The sequence below is a fragment of the Syngnathoides biaculeatus genome, chromosome 5 (assembly GCF_019802595.1).
Source record: "Syngnathoides biaculeatus isolate LvHL_M chromosome 5, ASM1980259v1, whole genome shotgun sequence".
In the NCBI taxonomy this organism is placed as follows: domain Eukaryota; kingdom Metazoa; phylum Chordata; class Actinopteri; order Syngnathiformes; family Syngnathidae; genus Syngnathoides; species Syngnathoides biaculeatus.
In genome coordinates, this window is record NC_084644.1 from 28,933,136 (window position 1) to 28,961,128 (window position 27,993).

General features: G+C 41.0%; 1 protein-coding gene across 6 annotated transcripts; it reads left to right on the top strand.

The window, feature by feature from the left end:
- The first annotated feature begins 25 nt into the window (after positions 1-25).
- arnt (aryl hydrocarbon receptor nuclear translocator) lies at positions 26-27,960 on the top strand. Of its 6 annotated transcripts, none has more exons than XM_061820054.1 (21): positions 26-399; positions 2,880-2,973; positions 5,536-5,574; positions 5,664-5,711; positions 9,939-9,986; positions 10,541-10,754; positions 11,984-12,197; positions 12,279-12,381; positions 12,464-12,529; positions 12,637-12,722; positions 13,341-13,417; positions 13,773-13,907; positions 13,990-14,064; positions 15,473-15,624; positions 15,823-15,945; positions 16,314-16,404; positions 17,045-17,235; positions 17,658-17,847; positions 22,474-22,648; positions 22,710-22,840; positions 26,403-27,960. In XM_061820054.1, the coding sequence occupies exons 1-21, from the start codon at positions 363-365 to the stop codon at positions 26,484-26,486; spliced, it is 2,373 nt and encodes a 790-aa protein (XP_061676038.1). In that variant the 5' UTR covers positions 26-362; the 3' UTR covers positions 26,487-27,960. The 6 variants fall into 6 exon arrangements, with proteins under 6 accessions (XP_061676038.1, XP_061676037.1, XP_061676040.1 ...); XM_061820053.1 differs by having other exon boundaries at positions 27-399; positions 22,471-22,648; positions 26,403-27,959; XM_061820056.1 differs by lacking the exon at positions 15,823-15,945 and having other exon boundaries at positions 27-399; positions 22,471-22,648; positions 26,403-27,958.
- Positions 27,961-27,993: the final 33 nt, after the last annotated feature.

Sequence of the window (27,993 nt, forward strand, 5' to 3'; positions counted from 1 at the left end):
CCCAATGAACGCCTGACGTCATTTGTATCTGGCATGCCCGGTGTCCAATGGGAGGAGCCGAAAACAAAACAGTGCTTGGAGCTCGCTAAACTCCGAACGCCATCTTGTAGGCAAAGGGCTGTTTAAAGCGACACAAATCCGCAAAACTGGTCAACAGGAGTTCCGGCGCTCGTTTGTTTCCCCTCCTCTCATAGGAACCTCTAGGGGTTCGGAGAAACGCGCAAGTCATGGGTCGGAGTTGTTATGCTGCACATTAAAGACGTACAAGTGAGGACTTCGCCGCCTTGCTAGTTAGCTTCTAGCTCGGGGGAAGAGGAGCGGGGGATTTGGGTGGTTTTTTCCCCCCCTGAAGTAGTTTGTTTATGTTGTTCCACACGGACATGTCATCTTCAAACCAAGGTAAAGTGTTACAAAAGTCACATTGACAGGTTAGCATCCTAATCTAGACGTCGCTATTTGTTTCCTGTGCGTTTTGTCATTAATACATAAGTCGGACACTTATGCTAAAGATAGCGTGACAGCGGTGGCTAAGTTAGCTTCGCAGCTAAGCTAATGAATGCCACACAGTAGTGATAAGAGGAGGGGGTTGCACAAGTCACAGCATGCTAATTCGTTTGCCTCATGGCATCATTGCATAGGTAATTTGGAACCCACTGTCACGTCAGTGAAAAGAATGTGCTTGCCCCCCCCCGCACATATGTGTCTATTCTCAGTCATCACGTCACAGTAAACCATAAAAGCTGAATTGAGGCAACTGGATTCTTGTTGAATTTTTTTCTTGATTTTTTTTTTTTTTTTTTCTCTTCCCTTCTCCCGAGGAGGGTGGTTGTTTTCTGAAAATATACTATCAGGCTAACGATGCGAGCTTGTCATGTCATGTTTATGCTGGCAATAGTGGACAAAATACTTGGTAAAAAGTTTAGTTCGGGTTGTACATCCAGGTATCATGAATGTTGGTTAAACGCATGCTCCACTGCTAAATTAAATTATATGTTCATATGTATCACAGTTTAGCTACAGTTATGTATTTGTATTTATTTTGCACACTATGCTATTTATTTTGTATTATCTTTGAATATTGTTGCTATGTCGCCTTAATTTTCCTCAAAGTGTTAAGTGTTTTTACGATTTAACAAATGTATTACGAACAAAAACAAATGTACAAATCTGTAGAGATTATTGCAAAATGAGGAGTGGATCAATACATGACTCAATTTCATGCCAAGTTCCCTGTAGCTAGCTTCACCGCCCATTGTGTCGCAATAGCATCAGTGATATTTTGTTATTTTATCAGAATCCTCATTTGCCACGTATGTTTAAAAAAAACAACATAAATTGTAATGGAGCCCCTTTACCATTAAAGCAAACAAGCCAATCTAACAAACTATATATTTAGGACAGAAACACATAAGTACAGAGAGTCATTAAGAAATGAAATGTGACCTGTAGTGTGGTACTACTGATACAATGAGAAATATGCAAATCATGCAGTCATTATTCAAGCAATGACAAGTGAGTAATGGTGTGGTAATAGTAGTTGTCCTGAATCTTTGTTCGCTAAACGATATATTCACCTGTACAAAGAATAGCAGATGAAAGGTACCTTTTAATTGAGGTGGTTAGGGAATATGGCCATTCCTTCCAATTCACCATTCTGAAAATGCTTGTGTCATGTCATTCCAAAATGAAATAAATTCATATTTCCGCAAATTTCTATACATAAAACCCCATAATGACTATGTCGAATTTTGGGGGGAAATGTTTGCAAATACATGTAATTTCAATGCAAACATGTCGCATGTACATTACAATTGACAGCCATGCTCAATACTTTTAGTCATCTTTGGCTGTAATTACAGTTTCAAGTATGATGCCACAAACTGGGCACATCTATCTTTGGGCAGTTTGGACCATTCCTCTTTGCAAACTCTCTCTGGTTGTATGGTGTGTGTCTGTGCACAGCCTGTCAGTCTATGCATTTATAGATAATGAAGCCCACTATGCTCTTTGGAAGTTTCAAAGCAGCAGAAACGTCTTTTCCATACCCTTCCCCAGACTTGTGCCTCAAGACAATCCTGCAGACAAATTTTTTAATTTGATAGTTGGTTTGTGCTCTGACATCCACTGTCACATATGGGAGGTTTTTATAGACCTTTCCAAATCCTGTTCATTCAACTGAATTTACCACAAGTTGACTTTATTTAAGCCATATGAGGCCCATTATCTAAACAGGAAGTAAATTAGTAAGTTTTTCCAAATGTTTTTGTGTTCCTTTGATGCTTATTGATTCATTTAGTTACTACCGTATTTTCCCCACTATAAGGCGCATCTAAAAGCCTTTAATTTTCTCAAAAGCCGACTGTGCGCCTTATAATGCGGTGCGCCTTATATATGGAAAAAGTTTTAAAATAGGCCATTCATTGGAGGTGCGCCTTATTGGGTGGAAAATACGGTACATAAAAATTTAAGAGGGTTTGGATGTCTTGGATTCTCTAGGGTTAATTTTGAGTTTTGTGGCAAGGGCTGTGAATACATTGGTATGTGTTATGTCTTTTTTTATTTTTAATAAAACTGCAAAGCCACCACCCCCCCTTCAAAAAAAAATCCTGTTATCATTATAGGGTCTTTGAGGGGAAAAAATATTTTTTTCCATTTTGGAATAAGGCTGGAACATTAAATGTGAAAAAAAAAAAAGTGAAGCAATTTGAAGACTTTGCTGTTGCGCTGTGCCTCAATTGCTTTTGCAGTATTTTTTTCCCATTTGTTGCTCGAACAGCTAGTTTATCAAGCTAAATCGCAAATGCTGGTTTGTTGTTTCGTGCAAGAGGCACAATCGTATTTGACCTTTCATTTCTGATACATTGTCTGTTTATTAATAGATTTAGCAGACCCAGATCTGGGTATGGGGGCAAGCGGGGCCCAAGCAAGTGGTGGGGCTGTCGTACCAAAAGGGAGCAACAAGAGACGAGCTGCGTAAGTGTGTGTTCATAGTACAGCAATACAGCATATGCTTTAGACAATTTGTGATTTCTCAAGGGGTTTCAGTGTAGATTAGGAATTTAAAATCCTCTGCCTTGTTATGCAAAGGAAAGTAAAAGCGGCTACCAGAAATCACCAAAAAGTACTGAGGAAACACTGCCTTGTGGCATCCTAGCTGATACCAGCCGTCGCGACACCTCTGATTTAGATAAAAACTGCAACATATTTTCAAAACTACGTGACACTTATGCTCAAGTATAGAGATCATACACCTATGTCATAAAATCACGTGATTTTTGTTTACGACACCATATTGCCGGTCAAAAAAAGCATTGTTGAAAGTTAATTCCGTTGAGACAAAACTAAAATGTGTCTTATAGCACAACACCCAAAGTTTTGTCCAATATGTTAATCATTTAGAAGGTGATAATAAATGAAGGTACATGGAAAAATTAGAGACACTTGGCATAGAGGATCCATATTTAATGCCAAAGTCGATGTTTTCGCTGATAAGAAATTTGACTGTTAATTCGCTTCCGCTTGTCTTGGACAACTGGTGAATAAGTCGTTGAGATTTACGCAGAAGTGTTTGAAAGCCTATAAAAGTCTGGACGCATACAAATACTTTGTTGCTGGATCTGTTCTCAACCGAGAATAAATCCCACATAGTGAGGACCCACTCAGATTTTTTCAATACAAATACCATTATTTAAATAAATGACCCCTGGTTTTACACAAATTCGCATTCGTTAACTATGATTGGTAAAAAAAAAAAAAAATAGGACAGATAGTTGTCTCCTCCGTACACGGAAGCGTTTTGCGGCCACATGCTTACCTCCGTAAACTTCTCTGTGACAGACAGTTGATTAATTTTTAAAAATATGCATTGTTCTAAAATGAGACAACTTGGCATTATAAATACTTCTTGATATTTTGAGATTGAGAATAATATTTCCTACCTGAAATGAAATGATCGCTACACAGGCGTGTGTATTTCGTTGGGCACCATCCCATTTAATTGCCGAAATCCATCGATCTTTTCTCATCTTTTCAGATGGTATTCCATAGAACTATCTCGTTGAAGAACTGCCTCATCTATTATGACAACCAATAGCACATTAGGTCTCGGGCATTGTGAAAAATCTGCTCCGGTTCAACGACTCCCGAGCAGCTTTGTCTGAACAGAAACCCATCGATCTTTTCTGGTCTTTTCAGCTGGTATTCTATAGAGTAATATCTTTGAAGAACTGTCTCGTCTATTGTGACAACCAACAGCACAACAGGTCTCGGGCAATTAGAAAAATCTGCTCTGGTTCAACGACTCCCGCACTGCGGAGCAACTTTGTTTCACCGACAATATGCCGCCGTGCGAACTGTGACGTTACGTGCACGAGTTCTATAAAGTCCCAACTGCGTGCAGGACAGCCACATGAATGAGTATAAAGAGGCCTTTCGATTATACAGTAACTGCGACCTCTGCCAAAAAGTTAGGAGTTGTAGGCATATCCATACATTGGAACCCTTTTATGTTTAAAAATTTTCAGCGCATACCGTCCATGCTACTTTGTTGTGAGTGTGATTGTATTGGTGGCTACTGAATGTCATCATGGCATTTGAACACGCACTCCTGCGTTCAAGTGCGACATGAAAATCACCAACTGTTCCACTCCCACTCTGTAACAAGGATGTGTGAAAGGACTGAAACATGGTACCGTTTGATTTTATGCAAATTGGTACTTGGTAGTACTGACCGAAATTGGACGGTACCAAATAAAAAGTAAGAAAGTAGTTGTAATTTTATAGAACTGGGTGATGAACCAATTAGTCCACAAGTTGACTTTATTACTCCCCAATGGATCTGCGTGGCTTTAAGAGTACAAAAATAAGATGGTTGGCGATGAGGATAGCAGCTTCACAAGCGTTGGCTCTTCCAATTGCTGGAAAGAAATGAAGCTCCATCTTCATCGCAAAAATGTTTCATCCAAGATGTGATAACTTTATTGAATTCAGGACATTTGTGTTGTTTTATGACACTTGTCACAGTCCAGTGTACGGCAAATAGAAAAAGTAAAAATGAGAACCTTAATTTTTTTTTTTTTTTTTTTTTTAGCTTTGGTACAATGCCCTGTATTTTGGGTTTAAACGTATGAAAAATAACATTTAAGAACCAAATGTTTTGGTAGAAACATTTATAACCTTTTGAATGATAACAATCGCAGCCAATAATTCAAAGTCTCATTGCAGTACAGCTAATTACTTTTAAAAATGAAATTCATTGGGCTATGTCTTTTCCGTTATTGATAAATTATATGGAAATGACCCTTACGTGTGGTTGTGAGTGCGAATGGTAGTTATTTCTATGTGTCCTGCGATCGGCTGGCAACCAGTTCAGGGTGTACCCCGCCTCCTCCCCGAAGTTAGCTGGGTTAGGGTCTAACTCTCCCGCAACCCTTGTGACGATAAGCGTCTCAGATAATAGATGAATGGATGGTCCATATAATAATACTGTATTGCACATTTTTCCATTATTTATATTCCCTCTTCCTTGTATTGCAGCTCGGATTTTGATGACGATGAAGGAAACAAGTTGTTCAGGTACTCGAGTGTTATTGTGTATAATAACACGTGTTTTGAAGAAGACAGCTGTCATCTGACGGTTGTCTGTGTGTCCTATGTTTTAACAGGTGTGATGATGACATAGGAGGCTCCAACGACAAAGAGCGGTTTGCTAGGTAGGGCTGAGTGCATTTGTTCCTGGTGAAAACAAAACCCCTCGTACTGCCCTTTTTTTTCCTGCTCTTTCCTCTTTTTTTTTTAATTGATTGTTTATGTGGAACCTCCATAACCGAACAAAAGTGTTCAGCAGTTTTTGTGACACTTTTTTATTCAATACAATGTGCATTGTGCTGCTCGTTCTGGTGCATCCTGGCCACCAATTGACGGTATATTGACCAGTTCATCCTCACGGTTCATGGAAAAAATCTTAGACCATTTTTTTTCATCAGTATAGATAGTCTGGAACAACCTATGTTACGCCTGTTTGAAGCTATTTTTTATGTCATTGTTTTCAAAGAGTTGAATTTAACAGCTGACATTTAGCCATTTTCCATGTATTTAAAATGAGAATCAAAATCCCTGGTAGGAGATTTAAACTTAAAGGAGGACTTTGTCCAAAATTAATATGTACAATAAACCAGCCAATCTGAAGTAATGTTATTATTACATATATTTTGGACATTAATTGAAAAAAAACCATGAAAATAAATAACTTTTTTTTTTTTAAATCCACACATTATCCAGCTTTCACAGCCAGACCCGGAAGAAACTTCCTTGACTCCGCCCCATGACCGTTCCAGTGCTTGGCATTACAGACCATTCGTTCTAGCTAGGCCAAGATGCTGACATGTTGTGCACCAAACTGCAACAAAACTGAGAAAATGCACCCAAATTTGTCATTCTTTAACTTCCCGTGGGGTCAACCTGACAGGATGAAGCTGTTGCGGTCACAGTTGAGGCTCGTTCATCAGCCGGGAAATTTTTCAAACATCTGCAGTGATCACTTCGAAGGACGGTTTCTGCAACATGACCCTAAATTTTACATCGCATCACATCCACGCCTATCCTACTATTTTTGTACATAAAAAACAGTCAAGCGAGAGAGAAGTATCAAAAGACAAAAGAAACTGAGAAGAAAAGAGAAATTGTATTTGTGCGCATGTTATGTTGGGGACAATAGAAGCTAACTTCACCATTACTGGTTATTAGCCGCCTAGCTATAGCCTGTCGTGCTGGTACTGTAGAAGCAACAACATACTTTATGAGGTGGCGCAGTTAAAAATGTGTACTCACCGATTTTCCACTGGATGTACAAATGGTCCTTTCATCAAACTGTCATGGATCATAAGTAAATTGATATGTAACACGTCTTCGTTCAAACAAATGACTGTGTATCTATCTGAGGAAGTTATGCAGACGTTGATCGTGATCCAAGTTCATTCCGATACGCTCCATTTTTTTCTTCAACCTTTTCAAACTCACAACAACACTGGCATTCCGCCACAGTTAGCATTAGGTCACAAAGAGAATATGAAGACCAGTCTTTCAAAATGAGCCTGCATTGAAGATCTCTGAGGTCCATGTTATGTGATATTTGTCCTCCTCGATCAGCGTCACGCCCCCTTTCCAACACGTCAAGTTCCACCTGTGTGTATTCTGGCTCAAACGCATAGGCTTGAACATTGTACATTATTTTTGTTTTGTTTGTTTGTAATTATTTTTCACAAAAATCGACCACAAAACGCCAGATAGTGGACACTCTCTGTTCGGTTAAACGTATCCACGAGCAATGGGGTGTCTGAACAGGAAGCACTGCAGACGTGCCAAACACTGATTAGCTGTCAGTTTTCCAGCCGGGCTCATTAAGGAAACACTGAACCCTCATTTACTAACTTTTAATCTGTGCTCCCATTCCCATTTTTTTCGATAGTCCTCCTTTAACCATGTCAAGTACTACATAAAGTATTATGGAATCAGCTGCATTTTTGTCACGTTCATTGTGTCCTTCAGGTAATATACCTTTAGTTGTACTAGGTATTGAACAGAGCAAAAAAAAAAAAACAAGGGGGGTCTAATTGTTTCTATGACTGTACATCACACTGACCAGTAGTCGCTCTCAGTAGAAGATAGTGAATACAATGTGTACCTAGTTTTACTAGTCATGCACCTAAATGGAAATTTTTGGCCGAAATAAATGAAGTAAATCAAGTAGAATTGCATTTATGGCTATGACTGCAGACCTGTCAACCTATAGAAATTAACTTCTAGAACAATTAGTCTGAAGTTCCGTTTTTTTTTTAATTATCTCAAGAACATTTGCACAAGACAGTTTTTGCAGTAGGATAAAATAATTCTACATAGAGTTCAATATAACATAATCATTACTCTTTAATTATAATTTTCAATTAATTGTTGCTTCAGTGTACCTCTTAAATATCTTCTGATGCAAATGTGCCCCTTTGTGGATCTAATAAAGCTTATTTTTATTACATTAATACAAAGTACTTTCAGTCTTGTATGTCCTCTGAGAAGAGAACATACTAATTTTCCCCAGTAGTGAGAGGAAAGGAAATGTTGAACTTCCTAATAAACATTGGGCTACATCCAAAAATATAACCTTTCACACCAAGCTAGTTTTGCTCTGTGTTCATCATTTAATCAGTGGGCTGCACTAAACATGTCAGTCAGTCGAAAATCAAGTCGAAGAAAAAGAAGAATGACATACAACTTCATTTCTGCTTTCTGGTTCTGCGCTACAGTGCTGTGTATTTTAATTCTTGTTTTCTCTCAATACACTTGTTAATTTGGCTGCTATCAAGGGCTTTAAAGTTTGTTACGCTCTGCTATAACATGGTTCCAGCCAGACCAATGTGACAAGTGAACACAATCTCTTATTTTGGTGTTTACTAGCTTCAGGTCTCGATAGTTTATCAATTTTAATTTGTTTTCTTTTAATTTTGTTTTCTGACTTTCATTGTGAATTACTCCTCGTTCTTGCTTTGTGATAGTGATACTTTTCATAAGTGTACATTTTTCGCTACCACGGAGGGGATGTTTAGTGACTTATGGTGCGATGACGCCGCAATCCAAGTGACTCCACAGCATGACGAGCAACGTGTTTAGTGGTGTTAGGTGTACGTTGTAGGTAGCTGGGGTGACGCAAAATAGCACACGCCGAGCATTCCCCGTTACAAACAGTCGAAAGCAGAAAGATTATTTGACTGTTTGATGTGAATATGCCATTTTTGGGGGCGTTAAGGGGGTTGCTTTTACAATATAATGTACTTCTAGTATAATGGATTGAGACTTTGCAACAGCAGGAGAATGCGGGTCCCAGGGTGACATCAGTGGAGAACCATAGATGTACTGTACACAAACATATGCTAGTTGCAGTTTTCGCTTGTGTCATAAAAGCACCCTGTTTTGGCTGGGGTTTTTTTTTTAGGTGACATTGCAGCTCAAAATTGTTCAGTGGCTAAAAATGTTATGCATCATTAGTGAGTAGTTACAGTGTCTGTCACCGTTTGTGTTCATATATCTGCTGCTGAAATTGTTATAATACAGCCACATTGATGTTATTGCTTATGTTTGCATGAGTACTAAAACAGCGGACTGCATGCTAAGTAAGGTCTGAGGTTCTTTTAAATACACATTTAAACACATTGTCTCGCGTTTTGTTTGACAGTAAACCTAAATTGACAGTACTAACAAACACCCTGAAGCCTGAAGAATATTTACTAATTCTTTCTGACACTGGCTCCATCCAGCATTCATATCTCAAGTTTGCATTTGCAAGTCATCTAAACGATGACTTATGTTTGCAAGAACTCATTCATGGGGTCGCTCGGATCAGAAAGCAACTATGTAATCTAGTCATACTTTAATTTTACTCTTATTATCCTGTGGTTAACGTCCTTTTACATTTGTAGAAAAGCTAAGAGATAATTGAATTTAAATCTCCATGGACTTATTATGACTATAACCTTTTTTTTTTAAAGATTGCGTCAGCATTTTGTACTAGTGATTAACACTTCTGAGTTTCAGTGTTAGAAAGTTGGCTCCTTTCCTTCCTTAAAGTTTGCATGTTTCCATTTCGTGGTTTTCCTCCACCGTACTCTGGCTTCCTCTCACAGTCATATGTCCTAAGTGTGTAAGGGTGGTTGCTTTTTCATCTATATTATTCTCACTATTGACTGGTGACCAGTCGAGGGTGTACCCCACAACTTGCCCAAAGTCACCTGGGATATACTCCAGCTCACCCACGATCCAAATCAGGACAAGCTCCATAGAAAATAGAAACTATATTGCCTTTTTAAAATAAAAACTAAAATGTTTGACATTGCAAGTTCAACTGTAATCCTTTTGTTTGGGCATGTGTTTTAGCGGGTTGGTCTCGTTTCCAGGTTTTTGGAAGAGGATCAAACTTTTGCAGATAAGGAAAAACTCGCCAGGTATGGCCAGTGCCATAGCAGAAGGCTCCTCCTCCTGTATATCCAGATTGAATGCACTGATTATTTAAGTACTATCCTAACCCTTTCGTCAGGATCGCAAGCTCACTTTGACAGTATTGTAATCAAGCCTGTCAGAATGTTGCACTTCTTCACCAACAGTTGGTCTCACTTTGTTCCGGGTAACTAACAACTATGCTGTGTTTCTCTTTGGTAATCCCTTGCCTTTTTTTCTCTATTTCTCTCCTCCTCAGTCTTTCCCTTGCTATCGCGCTCTCTGTCTTGCTCTCTGTTGTCACACACACACACATGGCCTTAAAAGAGCAAACTTGCTTTTTCACCATTTTACCTCTTTTTGGACAACTCACTATTTATTCATTTCTATTTTATTTATTTATTTGTTTATTTTATTTCATAATCTCCTCTTTCCCAAAGACAACCAACTGACGCATTACGACATTAACTCTAAACCCTTCTCCACGTTGTCCACCCGCCCCATCTCGCTCTCCCTCCTGTCCTGTCCACCTCTGCTCTCCTCCTTCGTGATGTCGCCACAGGGAGAACCACAGCGAGATAGAGCGGCGGAGGCGGAACAAGATGACAGCCTACATCACGGAGCTGTCTGACATGGTGCCCACATGCAGTGCGCTGGCACGGAAACCCGACAAACTCACCATCCTGCGAATGGCCGTTTCCCACATGAAGTCTCTTAGAGGGAGTGGAAACACCAACCCAGACGGCTCTTACAAGCCTTCCTTTCTCACTGACCAGGTGAAAATACATTTGGGAAAATGTTGGCACATGGAGACACAACAACAGTCGCACCCACAATCACACCTAGGGGCAATTTAGAATGTCCAATTAATGCATGTTTTGGAATGTGGGAAGAAACCAGAGCTCTTCCTGGGGAATCCTGAGCCAGTCCCACATCAGCCGTGAGATATAATCTCTCCAGTCTGTCATAGGTCTTGGCCTGTGTCTCCTCCCTTTGGGAAGGGCCTTAAACACCTCACCAGGAGGGTTAGGCGGTGGTGTCCAGGAGGCATCCTAATCAAATGCCCCAGCCACCTCATCTGGGTCCTCTCAATGCAGAGCAGTAGCGTTACTCTTAAGTAGGCCCCCATAGCTCAGTGGTTAGAGCATTGGTTGGGTAAACCAGGGGTCGTGAGTTTGTATCTCTCTGGGGCCTCGACTCCCCAAGAGGGGTTGCGTCAGGAAGGGCATCCGGCATAACTGTGCAAAACAAATGTGAACGTTCATCTGAGATGTTCCGTTGTGGCGACCCCGAACGGGTTGAAAGAAACATACTAGCGCTACTGTTAAGTCCTTTCTAGCTGACTCAGGATTTCACCATGTCTCTAAGGACAAGGCGGGACACCCTGCAGAGGAAACTCATTTTGACGTTTTCTATCCAGGATTTTATTTTATTTTGGTCATAACCCATAGCTCGTGACCACAGCTGAGGCGTAGAAACGTGGATCGACAGGTAAATTGAGAGCTTCGCCTTTCAGATAAGCTCCTTCTTCCCCGCAATGGAGTGTTACAAAGTCCTTATCACTACAGATGCTGTACCGATCTGCTTGATTTTCCAGGTCAACTGGAATGACGATTGTAACTTTTGCACAAAATGAGTTTCTATAAATGGCCCTTGAGCTTTTTTTGGAAATGCCCATGTAATGGTCCAATTTGTGTTGGTAGACTCCCGTTTTTTTCCGGCGAAAGGGAAATTAAACCAGAGTAGATTTGCAGCCAGTACCACACTACATGTCACATGATAGATGAATGAATTACTGCGTTGTGAAAGTTTCGTGACCATTGCGGTTACACTTGCTTACTTTTGGACTTCAGATGAATAACACTCAACAAAGTCTTAGCTTTCACTGCAGTTAGGTCCTACAATGTAAAATTTAAGTTTAAAACTTATTTAATAGCTTTGGATTTCTATCGAAGCTGGAATGCTTTTAAATATTTCTTAATGGCCTGATGCCGTTTGACTACAGGAGTTGAAGCACCTCATCCTGGAAGCAGCAGATGGATTTCTCTTTGTGGTCTCATGCGAGACCGGTCGCATCGTTTACGTCTCGGACTCTCTGACACCCGTCCTGAACCATTCACAGTCTGACTGGCTGGGCTCGTCCCTCTACGACCAGCTTCACCCCGATGATACGGAGAAGCTGAGGGAGCAGCTGTCTACAGCAGAGAATAACAACACAGGTATACCAAGCACAAAGTGAGGAAAAGCACTTCTCTAAGGAATGATGGATACTAATCCACTTGGATTGTGGTCCTTCAAAGGGAGGATGTTGGACTTGAAAACAGGAACAGTGAAGAAGGAGAGCCAGCAGTCCTCCGCCCGGATGACAATGGGAGCCCGGCGATCATTCATATGCAGAATGAGGTGTCTTGTTGTTGATTTACATATGTTGAGAGTTATGCTGAAGACAGCATTTCTTTATGCTGTGGTTTGGTTGTACTTGTAGATGTGGCTCTTGTCCAGTGGAACCCATATCCATGAACAGACTACACTTCCTTAGGAATAGAAACAGGTAATTAGAACCAAGACTGTGAATGATCTTTACTGTAGTGTGCTGCTAATTTTAGGGCATTGTGTATTTGTGACCATCTTGCTGCACTTGTCACATCTTCAATTTAGGAATGGTTTGGGTGTAGCAAAGGAAGGCGAGCCTCAGTACGTGGTGGTTCACTGTACAGGATACATAAAGTCCTGGCCACCTGCAGGTAAAATTAGTTGCCATCGAACCTTTCTTTCACTGCATGTCAACTCACGTTATCTCCTGATGCCAGATTTTTTGGACATTGTTGCATTTTTTTTTTCAATTTGAAATTTTATCTACCTACATATTATAAGCATTTGGTTGCACCCTTGGCAGCAATTACAGCCTCAAGTTCTGTGATTCCTATTCTGGTACTTCAAAAAGGAATTGACGCTCCTCATAGATAGCTGTGTCCATCTTGTGGAATAATATTGAAAATATTTCAGTCTGTAATTGCTGTCAATGGTGCATCAGCAAAATACAGTATTGAGCAAGGGCTGCAAAGACTTATGTCGATGTGATTTATTAGCTATGCATTGTTAATACAATTGCAAACATCCCATCATGTTGAGTCACCAGTCCTTTTCAAGACCACAGGACGGTGGTGGGATTTCTTTCCTTTGTTCAAGTGATTGATTCGTTACACACCGTACATGAAATCTTGATGGTCAATATGGCGTGTTGTGTGGAAAATTTCATCCATTCTGGAAGTAGACTATAAAGTGAAGTGCTGTCAATACTTTCTTGTTGACTCTACAGTCTGCTCTCATAGTCATACTTGCGCACAAATTTTTTGTTTTAGGAGTGTCCTTATCAGACAATGAAGCGGACAACCCTCAAGGGAGTCGCTACTGCCTTGTTGCCATCGGCAGACTACAGGTAGAATTAACGCTGTCTGTCTGCATGTATCGCGTCTCCAAATATTAATCAAGCCACATGAATTAGTTCACTCCCGTCATCTGTGCACATTTCGGATACATGTATCCCATATCCATATGTACTATAAGATTTTACTTAATGGCCAAACTCATGTTCTGAAGTGGATTGTGGTATGTCGGATCTTTGCACTGTTTCACTTGGTTTTCAAATCCTTTTCTCCATTAGCCGTGACTTGTAAAAACACTGATACAACTCTTAAGACTGTTATCAAGCAATTGAGTTGCATGAAATCTATCAAATGTTGCTTTAGTAATTGTCAGTGCATTTGTTTTTCAAATGCAACAACCCAACTCAGGTGACGTGCTGTCCAGGTGACACAGATGTAAACAGCATCAGTGTTCCAGTGGAGTTCATCTCGCGGCATAACTGCCAGGGCATATTTACATTTGTTGATCACCGCTGTGTGGCAGCTGTCAGCTACCAGCCTCAGGTACACAACTTTAGGCCAACACTTTTTCAAAAAAAAAAAATCTTAATTACATAGAGTTAAGCTCTTATGTTGTTTCATTTAGGAACTGTTAGGGAAGAATATTTTAGAACTCGCCCATCCAGAAGACCAGGGCTTGCTCCGGGACAGCTTCCAACAGGTACAAAAACTGAAACTGTTTAAATGCTATCATCATGATGTACACAGTGGCTAATATGTTTCCCTCACAGTTCTGAGGTTTGTGATTCGAATCATGGCTCAGTCCTTCCTGTGCAGCATTTGCATGTTCTCCCCATGCTTGTGATGGCGTTCTTCGGGTACTTCGTCTTTTTTTAATATTCTAAATAAAAACGCATGTCTATAAGTGAAAGATGAGTGTGGATGTTTTTTATCTGTATGTGCCCTGCAATTGGCTGCTGACCAGTCTGTGGTATACCCAAAGTCAGCTGGGATAAGCTCCAGAACACTTGCAACCCCTAATGAGAAAGAAACACACAATAAAAAATTAACAGTCATTATTAAAGTAAATGTTTTAAAATGTAATTTATTTAATGAAACCTTTTCATACAACACTTTGACTTTTTCTTTTGCGTGTTGTTGTTCTGCTAGTGTAAACCAATGTGCGTGAGCAACTAGCTTCCTAATATCCTCTGCCCTTTTTCTGTGATTTTTCTTTTTTAATTTTTTTTTTTTGGTCACATGTGTGAAACATGACCCAGCAATGTAATGAAGCGTGCATGATTTTTGTTTCACCGTGTACTGTACAACCTCATTTTGTCATAGTAGTGCGTGTGTGTGTGCGTGTGTGTGTGCGTGCGTGTGTGTGCGTGTGCGTGTGCGTGTGCGTGTGCGTGTGTGTGTGTGTGTGTGTGTGTGCGTGGTTGCATTGTTGTGCCTTATCTCACTTTTTGTTGTATAAGAATGAGAGGATAGATCTATGGTGTTTACCCATTGCGGGATACATTTAAATAGTCTAATTATTTAGTTCTGCTCTGTTACACGAGTCATCAAACGTTATGCTCTGCGACTACACACTTTTCATAATTTGTTGTCTCTCTATTTATTAAATGTTTCTATTCATACAAAATCTAATTAGTTTTAATTTAGTTTTGTCCATAGCTTCAAATTGTTTTAAATACCTGCCTAGTATTATTGTGTTTTATTTTAGGATTAAGTTAAAATTAGCCTGTGTGGGTGTAGTTATCCATCATACTGTATGTACTGTAAATGACAAAACTGTTTTGCTTTTAAATTGCAAATTTCACATTTAAATTGTGTTCTTTTAGCCATTCTCTGAATGCTCATATTTGAAAATTTTGTGCTCATGGATGTAAATTTGGCACATTAGTGTGTAACTTGGAATGCTCAGATTTTTGGTCCAAATTTGCTTGGAAGAAATTGCAAGCACCCTTAATTTATGAAAATAGGTTCACTTCATCTTAGTTTTTATAATGGTGATATTATGAATTCCTGGAGGGACTGATGAATTGTGCCATATCATCCATTGTACAATGACTTCCATGATTTTATATGCAAATGAACAACAAGTTGCTCCTGTGCATCTGCAGGTGATGAAACTGAAGGGTCAAGTACTTTCCGTGATGTTCAGGTTCCGCTCCAAGTCCAGAGATTGGATTTGGATGCGAACCAGCTCCTTCACTTTCCAGAATCCATTTTCCGAGGAGATTGAATATATCATCTGCACAAATGTTAATGTCAAGTGAGTTCCATTTCTCATTTTTTTTTCTCCTAAACCTGGTGATCATGCGACATAATCATACGATTATTTGTATTCATTCAAATATCACTATCTTGAGAAAAATATTTACCTATAACCCAAGTTTCCACATCTTTATACTCCTTCAAACCTCACACTGATGCGTTTCTCCCTACATTCCTTCCCTGGGTGGGGTAATAGAAATGCGACCCAGGACCCCCTCACTCCCAACCATTCCCCAGGGGGTTTGCTGCCCCCTTCACTGGTTCAGAGCCGCTCAAACAACCCCCCAGTGGTTCTTAGCCCAGGGAAGGTACCTACCAGGTGAGAGCAGGCTTGATGACACAGTAGTGGCTTCTTCATGGTGGACAACTGGCTCCTTCTTCCTGAAAGCATTCCTGGTGTTTACAATAATGCATGTCCAACTATTCAGGTGGTTTCATATGGTTTGTAACATACTTTTAACATATTTACCCATGTCATTGCATGGGTGTACCGTATGCCATAGTACAATGTAAACCTAATACTTTCCCTCTTGGTGTTGCCCTGGTGACTGGTGGTGGGCTGTTTTAGTTTTTTTTTTTTGTTTTGGTCATTCATCAGGTGCAGGTGTAGTGGAAATAGAAACAAGTCTTCTTTGACGGCCCTTGTAATCGGCACTTATCATCCTTATCTCCTCTTTCTTTTCACAGACAATTGCAGCAGCAACAACAGCAGGCTGAGCTCAAAGGCGGCACTACAAGAGAAGGCTTATACGAAGCAGGACCCATCACACTTGCACAGGTGCAGCTAAGGGCGGCCTCTTTCTTTTGATATTGAAATATTCTTCCAGTCCACAACCTGCTTCTAAATTGCTCATATGATTTGCTACAAGATAACAATCGACAATTATGTATATGTTCAGAATGTGGTAATTATTTGAAACAAAGAATGGGGAATAATAACAAAAATATACTGGTCTGGTCCACTCGAAATCAAACTGGGGTGAATGTGACCCCTAAACTAAAATGGGTTTGAGACAGCTAATTTACATGCTTACATGATTGTGATACCAGCTGCAAAAAAGTATATTACTCTAAACCTTGAATCCTTGGTTATGTAGAATGGAGTATCTGTAAGTCTTATTATGCTTGAGCAGCTTTTCTGTGCGGCAGAGTTTTAAATACTGCCTCTGCGTTTATTTGTTTTTATTTTTTTTTTATTTTGAACAGAGAAACAAGGATCTCATATGTGTACACTTTTTTAAAATTTCATTTTTTTTTTACTGGAAGCTAGTGCTACAGCCTGTGAGTGAGGAAAAAATATTGTATAGAATAGGGAGGGGCAGGCAGGAGGAGGGGAGTTGTTAAAATATTGTATAGCTGTAAGTCTGAAACCATAATGATTGTTTTGATAACATCATTCCTGATATGGTCATCCTCAGATGCCGGTGCAGCCAGTGACGTCCACTGGGGCAGACCACACCAAAAGCTTGGACAAACCTGATCTATACCCCTCCCTTTTCCAAGGCCCCAGTCAGACAAAGGGTGTCACCTCCACGCCGACACCCTCAGCCCAAATCTACCCCACTATTAACAACTTCAATGCTACTCACTCCAGTGACCCATACAACAGGTAAAATATCTGTCTCTTGTGATTATTCGTATGATATTTCCACAAATAACATGTCCTGAAGTTGAGTAAATAAATGCTTCGGGCAGTGTTTTTGACTGAATTTTGAGCTATGGCAGATGGACTAAAAATCATGTATCATTTAGGTTTCATTAAGTTTTGTTGAACTGATCAGAGCTAGCAACTTGGAAATCCCAGCGTCTCATTTGCGAGACATATAATTGACAAGAAAGCTTTTGAGGGTTAACCACACTAGCTTTTAAAGTGGATCCAGATGCTGCACGGCAAAAACTGTGTTCACTTCAGAATCTATTCCTTCAATTGTTGCTTATACTTTCCAGGCTGCTGTAAATGTTGCCGTCATGTCTTGGTCCTTTATTTGATGAACGTTCATTTTCACATAACTCTGCTTCCACATTTTACAGACCAGTCAGTATGGCGCCACAGATGACACAGCCAGCCAACTCAGCAGGGCAGATGCTGGCCCAGATGTCCCGCCAGAATGGAGCCCAGCAGCCCGTCACCCCCTCCAACACAAGCAGCCCCCTTCATGGAGGACCGCCAGGTGGTTGGCCTGGACCTGGAGCAGGAGCTGGAACGCAGTTCAATAATCAGGTACACTGAACCCTCGTCCACATATTCATGGTTTATCATTACATTTTTTTATTATAATATCAGATATTTGGTGTTTTTATGCTCATGCTAAAACAATAAATTGGTGTCATCTGATGGACTCAAGATGTTATTGTTAGGTTTGATTAATGAATAGTGTTTATATGCATCCATCCATTTTCTGAGCCGCTTATCCTCACGACGTTTGTGGGAGTGCTGGACCCAATCCCAGCTGTCATCGTGCAGGAGGCAGGGCACAACCTGAAGTGGTTGGCAGCCAACCGTAGGGTGCAAGAAGAAAGACAACAGTCGTACTCACATTCACACCGAGGGGCAATTTAGACTCCAATTAATGCATGTTTTTGGAATGTGGGAGGAAAACAAAGTGCCCCGAGAAAAACCCACGCAGGCACGGGGAAACAGAAACTCCACACATGCAGGGCCGAGATTTGAACACCAGTCCTCAGAACTGTGAGGCCAACGTTCTAACCATGAGTGCCATCTAGTGTTTATATCAGCATTTGAATTGTCCTGTTTTGTTGGCAGTCCTTGATTGCACAACTTGCAGAGTCAAAAGTGAAACTGACAGTATGTTTTTTTGTTCTCGTCCAATGCAGTCACTATTAGCATTTGTATTCTACTTTGCTGTTACAATTTACCTGTATTCTCTCATATTCATTATTGTGCCAATATGTGAGTTTGACTTCATACTGTGTAAAATGCCAGTGTGCAAATTTGTTAGCCTAATGCTTGTCACACCAACTTTTGTGGTCATGTTATTTAGGATAGTATGTTAGCTAGTATTGCTGATGACCCTGATGAGGGTGGTTTGGAGTATGTTCATAAAGCATGAGTTCACGATTTTGGTGATGCTTTGTGTTGTGATCTTTTTTTTTTTTTTTTGCCACCACCTTGTAGCATTTATATGACATGTGAAACCCCTTCAGGGATGGTGTCAATTATTTGTGGATTTTTACTCTTTGTTGGAAATAGTAGTTCACTGTAGTTTATTACAATAAGATGGCTTTGAATGTGTCTTCTACTTTGAGCTGGGCAATATGGCCTTAAAATAAGACCCAGACCTCTCTCATGCTCTTGCCAACTATCCATTCATCCTTTTATTTAAATTGAAATCATGTTGTCCGTTTCACAGCGGGAATTTGCAGGTTGATCTCATTTATTTAATACTTGCTATAGGAGTTGGAAAAATCACTGAGTATGGCAATTTGCTAAATTGTCAACACAGATTGGATTTTTAAGATAGCCCATTTATGTTCTCAGCTGTGTTGTTAGTGGAAACAGTGCAATGTCAGCAGGGTTCAGTTTTGAACCACGTAACCCACAAAAAACATTAACAAGTATCAACAATAATAATAATCACTCTGAAATATAAACTCAATCTTCTTCTTTTCCTTTCGGCTTGTCCCGTTAGGGGTCGCCACAGCGTGTCATCTTTTGCCATCTTAGCCTATCTCCTGCATCTTCCTCTCTAACCCCAACTGCCCTCATGTTTTCCCTCACCACATCCATAAACCTTCTCTTTGGTCTTCCTCTCGCTCTTTTGCCTGGGAGCTCCATCCTCAGCATCCTTCTACCAAAATACTCACTCTCTCGCCTCTGAACATGTCCAAACCATCGAAGTCTGCTCTCTCGAATCTTGTCTCCAAAACATCCAGCTTTGGCTGTCCCTCTAATGAGCTCATTTCTAATCCTATCCAACCTGGTCACTCCGAGCGAGAACCTCAACATCTTCATTTCTGCCACCTCCAGTTCAGCTTCCTGTTGTTTCTTCAGTGCCACCGTCTCTAATCCGTACATCATGGCCGGCCTCACCACTGTTTTGTAAACTTTGCCCTTCATCCTAGCAGAGACTCTTCTGTCACATAACACACCAGACACCTTTCGCCAGCTGTTCCAACCTGCTTGGACCCGTTTCTTCACTTCCTGACCACACTCTCCATTGCTCTGTATTGTTGACCCCAGGTATTTGAAGTCGTCCACCCTCGCTATCTCTTCTCCCTGTAGCCTCACTCTTCCCCCTCTACTTTTCTCATTCACGCACATATATTCTGTTTTACTTCTGCTAATCTTCATTCCTCTCCTTTCCAGTGCATGTCTCCATCTTTCCAATTGTTCCTCTGCATGCTCCCTGCTTTCACTGCATATGACAATATCATCTGCGAACATCATGGTCCAAGGGGATTCCAGTCTAACCTCATCTGTCAGCCTATCCATTACCACTGCAAACAGGAAGGGGCTCAGAGCTGATCCCTGATGCAGTCCCACCTCCACCTTAAATTCCTCTGTCACACCTAAGGCACACCTCACCATTGTTCTGCTGCCATCATACATGTCCTGTACTATTTTAACATACTTCTCTGCCACACCAGACTTACGCATGCAGTACCACAGTTCCTCTCTTGGTACTCTGTCATAGGCTTTCTCTAGATCCACAAAGACACAATGTAGCTCCTTCTGACCTTCTCTGTACTTTTCCATGAGCATCCTCAAGGCAAATAATGCATCTGTGGTACTCTTTCTAGGCATGAAACCATACTGTTGCTCGCAGATACTTACTTCTGTCCTGAGTCTAGCCTCCACTACTCTTTCCCATAACTTCATTGTGTGGCTCATCAACTTTATTCCTCTATAGTTCCCACAGCTCTGAACATCCCCTTTGTTCTTAAAAATGGGAACTAGAAAACTTTTCCTCCATTCTTCAGGCATCTTTTCGCCCGCTAGTATTCTGTTGAATAAGTTGGTCAAAAACTCCACAGCCATCTCTCCAAATTGCTTCCATACCTCTACCGGTATGTCATCAGGACCAACTGCCTTCCCATTTTCCATCCTTTGTAATCCCTTTCTGACTTCCCCCTTAGTAATCATTTCCACTTCCTGGTCCTTCACTCTTGCCTCTTCAACTCTTCCTTCTCTGTCATTTTCTTCATTCATCAACTTCTCAAAGTATTCTTTCCATCTATTTAGCACACTACCGGCACCAGTCAACACATTTCCATCTCTATCCTTAATCACCCTAACCTTCTGCACATCCTTCCCATCTCTATCCCTCTGTCTGGCCAACCTGTAGAGATCCTTTTCTCCTTCTTTCGTGTCCAACCTGGTGTACATGTCTTCATATGCCTCTTGTTTAGCCTTTGCCACCTCTACCTTTGCCCTACGTCGCATCTCGATGTACTCCTTTCGCCTCTCCTCAGTCCTCTCAGTATCCCACTTCTTCTTTGCTAATCTCTTTCCTTGTATGACTCCCTGTATTTTGGGGTTCCACCACCAAGTCTCCTTCTCCCCTTTCCTACCAGATGACACACCAAGTACTCTCCTGCCTGTCTCTCTGATCACCTTGGCTGTCGTCGTCCAGTCTTCCGGGAGCTTCGGTTGTCCATCGAGAGCCTGTCTCACCTCTTTCCGGAAGGCCGCACAACATTCTTCCTTTCTCAGCTTCCACCACATGGTTCTCTGCTCTACCTTTGTCTTCTTAATCTTCCTACCCACCACCAGAATCATCCTACATACTACCATCCTATGCTGTCGAGCTACACTCTCCCCTACCACTACTTTACAGTCAGTAACCTCCTTCAGATTACATCGTCTGCACAAAATATAATCTACCTGCGTGGTTCTACCTCCGCTCTTGTAGGTCACTATATGCTCCTCCCTCTTCTGGAAATAAGTGTTCACTACAGCCATCTCCATCCTTTTTGCAAAGTCCACCACCATCTGCCCTTCAAAGTTCCTTTCCTGGATGCCGTACTTACCCATCACTTCTTCATCGCCCCTGTTTCCTTTACCAATATGTCCATTACAATCTGCACCAATCACAACTCTCTCGCTGTCTGGGATGCTCAGAACTACTTCATCTAGTTCCTTCCAGAATTTCTCTTTCAACTCTAGGTCACATCCTACCTGTGGTGCATAGCCGCTAACCACATTGTACATAACACCCTCAATTTCAAATTTTAGTCTCATCACTCGATCTGATACTCTTTTCACCTCCAAGACATTCTTAGCCAGCTCTTCCTTTAAAATAACCCCTACTCCATTTCTCTTCCCATCTACTCCGTGGTAGAATAATTTAAACCCTGCTCCCAAACTTCTAGCCTTACTACCTTTCCACCTGCTCTCTTGGATGCACAGAATATCAACCTTTCTCCTAATCATCATGTCAACCAACTCCTGAGCTTTTCCTGTCATAGTCCCAACATTCAAAGTCCCTACACTCAGTTGTAGGCTCTGTGCATTCCTCTTTTTCTTCTGACGCTGGATCCGGTTTCCTCCTCTTCTTTGTCTTCGACCCACAGTAGCTGAATTTCCACCGACGCCCTGCAGGTTAGCAGTGCCGGGGGCGGGCGTTGTTAACCCGGGCCACGACCGATCCGGTATGGGATTCTTTAGATGAACGCTCATATTTGTTTGGCACAGTTTTTACGCCGGATGCCCTTCCTGACGCAACCCTCTGCATTTATCCGGGCTTGGGACCGGCCTACAGATTGCACTGGTTTGTGCCCCCCATAGGGCTGCATTAAACTCAATCTAATCATTAAAACTGATTAATCGTCCAGCCCTACTTCTAGTTAATAAAAAGGGTTACTTGTCTTCCCCTATTAACAGCAGATGGCACCCCAAGCAGCAAAGACCATGTCTCCACCATTTGCTTCCATGGGTGGATTTGGAGGCGGCTCTTCTAGTTCTTTTGGCCAGATGCCTACTGGTGCTGCTCCCAGCCAAACCAGTAGCGGAAACTACCCACAAATCAACGCGAGAGTCAGCATCAACACAAACGGTTATGGTAGGTACCATCCTTATTTATTGTTCTGTTTGACTTCCCTCACAGATGTTCCTTTTTCCAGATGGTTCTCAGTCGCAGTTCCCCTCCCGGGCAACGGAGGCAGTGTGGCCCCAGTGGCAGGGCCAGCAGCACTCGCAGAGCAATGCAGACCAGCACCCACATGCACAAGGCAACCAGCAAGACATGTTTACTGTGAGTGATGCAAGCACACACCATCTTATGTGAGCTGGAGGCTGTCCCAGATGATTTGGAGAGAGAAGCAGACTACACCATGGAATGGTCGCCATCCAATTGCAGGAGACACATAGACAAACAACCATTAACACTTGGACTCACACCTGCAGACAATTTAGATTCTTCAATTAACTTCACGTACGTGTTTTTGGAATGTGGGAGGAAGCTGAGGTACTCTGAGAAAACCAAACCACTCATGAAAACAAGCTGATCCAGAGATTCAATCCCTAAACCTCAGCAATGTCAGGCAGATGTGGTAACTGACTGTGCTGACCTAAAATGTTGATTACAATATTGAAACATTATTGCTGTAGGTATTATGAATGCCACTGAGAACGGTCACAAAACATGAAAACTCCTCACACATGGAAAGAACATCATCATCGCTAATTTCATATTCAAATATCCATCCATTTTCCGTCCCGCTCATCCACAGTGTGGGTTTTGGTGTGCTGCGGCCTGTCAGTTGACTACAGACAAGAAGTGGGGGTACACCCGAAAATAGTCACCACCCAATCGCAGGGCAAATTTCGACAAACAACCATTTGCACTCATATCCACAGCTACCAACAATCAATTCACCTACCATGGGTGAGACTGATGTACCTGGAGAAAACCCATGCAAGCACCGGGAGAACTTGCAAACTCCACAGATGCTGGGCCAGGATATGATCACTGGTCCTCAGAAGTGTCAGCCAAACACAATAACCAATCGACCGGACAATAAATTAGGTACATTTACTGAAATTGTGAATTATAGTGAAATAGAATAAATCTAGTTAAATATTGAGTAAATATTGTGACAAACAGTAAAGCATATTTATAGCAAAATAAAATATATCTACTGAATTAAAGGAAATAGTAAATGTAAGAAAGTCATAGTAGTGTATATATTAAAATAAAGTGCTAGTAAATCTAATGAAATAAAGGAAAGGGGTAATATAAAGTACGCTTAGCAAAATAGAGTAAATGTAGTGAAATAAGTAATTTTCATATACCGAAATAAAGATTTTTTTTAAAGTTTCACAACATAAATACAATATGATTCATTAAATGGCTACAGACATCCATATATACATTTAAAAATAGACATTGTCATGGACACTACATATAATATTTACATCAATGTCTATACAAAAAAAAGCGTGTCATCCATGCGCAAAGTTGTGGAATTCTCATTTGACATCTAAGTGGCAGCCATATTTGCCTGCTACATCATTTACAGCTGTCACACTGGGACAGTCGCCATTGAGAAGACGCTGTGCCACCTGCTATGGCAGATGAACAAGAGAGATTTTCAGATTTTTCTGACGCCCCTTCTGAGACTGAAGCTCTTTTTTGAATCAGAGAACATCTCAGAAGCAAGTGAAGTGACAGGGGCCATATTACCTTATCCTTTCGAGCCGTATTTGGATGATATGCGGATCACTTCTAACTGACAACAGACTCCGTGACAGATGGACGAGGAGGACAAGGAACCTGATCAAATATTCAAAATGACTTGTGTATGTAGCGTACTCAGGAGGACCCATGCCGGCCGAAGTAACTAATACAGGGGTGCCCAGACAACGGTGGCCGGTGGGGTTGGGGGGTGGCTCCTTTCTCCTCGGCGCCATCGGTGTTACAACATGGGCTAGCCAGCCTCCCGACCCGACCAACCTCCTCGTTGGGTGAGCTAACTGCGGCAACCGGCGATATAATGCGGGTCTTTTGTTACGTTCCGAGAGAAGGATTACGTCATCGGATGCTGACAGAGCTTTTTATTCATCCTGCTGCTAACAAGTAAACTGACACTACCAATATGACACTGATCTTTGTTACGCTCTGAGAGAAGGATTACGCCGACAGAGCTTTTATTATTGCTACTTTCGAAGACGTTCTTCGAGTTTGGTGACTATATGTCTAGTTAGCTCGTGTTACCCGCTACTAAACTGTCTTTGTACTTCTATTTTGTTATTGTTTTGTGTTGTATTGTTTGTGATTAAATTGTCTTAAATGTAACACAAGTGCTTTGTTATATTTTGCCGGTTTGACTTAGGGGATTTATTCTAAATTCACACGTAACATATGCTATAAACTGAGACAAACTAGTCCCCCCCCAACTATTGTTTTTTTTTAATCGCTCTATACACAGCTAGCTGTCATTTAGAATCCACAAAGGTCTCATCTTTTGCACCTGTGCAATCCATTTTTCATGAAGAACTGCGTGTTTTGGAAAAGTGTGAAGAGTGAATCCATCCTCCCGAGTGTTCAAGCAAAATCCAGGAATACGACAAGCTGGCATTTTGGCTTAACACAAAAAAAAAAACTGATTTTTTTTGCCGGTACAATAGGTATAAACCAATATAAACACTCAACTCAGCTACTGCAAAAAATGTCACTTCCTGGTTCTTCTCCATTACAAATGCCTAGAGAGGATTTTCATGGCAGGAGATACAAAAATCCATATACGACAACAGGACGTGTGGTGAAAAAACGGATGGGTCCATTTCGGGTGCCTTTTTTTTTTTTTTTTAAACGCACTAAAAATCATGCTTTACGTGTCAGTAGCCCTTTAACGTATGGACAGCAAAATAAATAAAGCAGTAATAGAGAAATAAATATTAATATAAAAATTGGCGTCACATTTCTGAGGTCCCGGATTGGGTCCTGAACCTGTGTGGAGTTTGCATCTTCTCCCCATGTCCGGGCACCCCGGTTTTCTCCCACCTCCCAAAAACATGCAACATTAATTGGACACTCTAAATTGCCCCTAGGTGTAATTGTGAGTGCCACTGTTTGTCTCAATGTGCCCTGCGTTTGGCTGGCAACCATTTTAGGGTGTACGACGCCCGTTGACAGCTGGGACAGGATAAGTGGCAAAGAAGATGGATGGATGGAAATATTAGAGAATACAGTAAAAAATGTGTGCGTATACATATATATAATTACCAAAATGCCATCCCCAATCGATGCCTCCCACCCTATCTTCAGTTGTACTTTTTCCAAAAAAGCCATTTATGAAAAAAAATTTATTGATCTGAGTAACTGACTGCTCTGTATTAAATATCAGTAGTTATCATATCTGCCTCACAATTCTCAGATTCAGTGTTCGAGTCTTGGCTCCGGCCTTCCTGTGGTGCGTTAACATGCTCTACCCATGCTTCCTTGGATTTTCTCAAGTTTCCTCCCACATATCAAAAATAGAATGTTGGGTTTGTTAAAAACACTAAACTGTCCGTAGGTGTGAATTGTTGTCAGTATGCGCTCTGGTGACCAGTCCAATGTTTATGCCACCTCTTAACCCAAAGTCAGCTGGATTGGCTCCATCTCAACTGCAACCCCAGATAAGCGCTATAGAAGATAGGTGGAGGTTAGGTGGAGAGAGAACAACATAGCTGTTAATACTTGTGTGTGTGTGTGTGTGTCTCTCTCTCTCTCTCTCTCTCTCTCTCTCTCTCTCTCTCTCTCTCTCTCTCTCTCTCTCTCTCTCTCTCTCTCTCTCTCTCTCTGCTTGCATGTCTGTCAATGTCTTTTTTAGGACGTATTGTCCATGCTGGACCAACCTACCAACTTCAACAGCGATGACTTTGATCTTCCCATGTATCCCTCATTTAACGAGTGACTGCAGGTCGACAGCCCTCTCTCCTCCCCCATCCCCAACGCACACACTTTTTGTTGTTGTTTCACTCGTCCTTCTCTCCTGCTTATGAGAGCAGCTCTATTTGCTTTTTTTTCCTGACTTCCATCGCACTGCTCCTAACTACAGGTAAGATGAGCGGGGAAAGAAAATCAAAGGATGCCAGCCATTTTCTCTACAAAAAAAAAAAAAACTTTGGCAAACATGCACAAGAAGTGAATCTATTCTCACACAATCACACACAATGGCCTTTTGTTCATGTAGGTTCCTGATTCTCCTCAGGCCTTTGAACTACTAGAATACACAATCGATCCAATCTGTATTCATGTTATTTTTTTTAATAACTCTCAGGAAATGGCAAGGCTGTGTTTGTTTGTTTTTAATTATTATTTTGTCTGCGCACACATGAGCACAAGGTCTGTTTGTGCTTACCATACTGACGTTTTGAAATCCACGCCATGCCTCTGCATGCCAGCACTACTTTCATGGAGTGCTTCTACATCATATTGACTCATACGCAACATGGTTTTCTACTTGGCTTCACCTATACATTCTTGCTGTTTTTCTTGAGGTAGAATAATATATTTTTGTTAATCGTGCAGTGGAACCTCTAAAGTTGACCACCATCTTTTCAGTGATGCTGGCGGGCTTTCAATTAGAATAACATTCGGCCTATTCAGTGCAGTGGTGTATAAGCTGCAATCACTAAATTAGCGTTCCATTGACTGAATACAGTTTCTTGATTCTTGATTAACCGGTATCCAATCTATATTACTTTTGGGTCTACACCCTTGGTGCATACTATATGTATCAAACGTGTATGAGTGTATTGCGAGGATAAGCGGCTTGGAAAATGGATGGATGTATAATAAGTATCATGCTACGTTTCAAAAGTCTGTTTCAGACGTGCTTGGTATTCTCTTCTGTTGCCCTGCATTACTCTGTACTACGTATGGGCGGTTTGTACTCCTTTTGTTAAAAAAAAAAAAAATATGGAAAAAAGACATCACACAGCAATAATTTACAGAGACAAATAACACAGTTGTGTATTTTTAAAGATGTTCTTTATTTGTGTCTAAACTGTTCCATTTGGGGGTTAGTCATTTGTGGATTTCTGGACTTGGGAATGTTTCATTGGTCTCATTGGTATTTTCTGTAGTTGTTTCATCAGACTATTTAGGATACAAATGGGGAAAAAACAGGTAAAGAAAAAACAAACATTACTTGTTTCCATGCTTGAGAGAAACATTAACTAACCCTTATGATGCTGTGTGTAAAGCCTTTCTTTTTCAAGAAGCTTTCTGTCTTTTGTCGTTTTGGTCATTCTGTGAACAGGGGTTTTCCCAATGATGTGAAGTTTTATCACTCATAAAGACACAAATATATAAATAATTCTGTAAATGTCTATCAAATGTTCAACACATGAACGAAGTTTGTTTTTGTATTAAATTTATATATTGAAAAAGCGTTTTGTTATTTACTCTGAATCCAT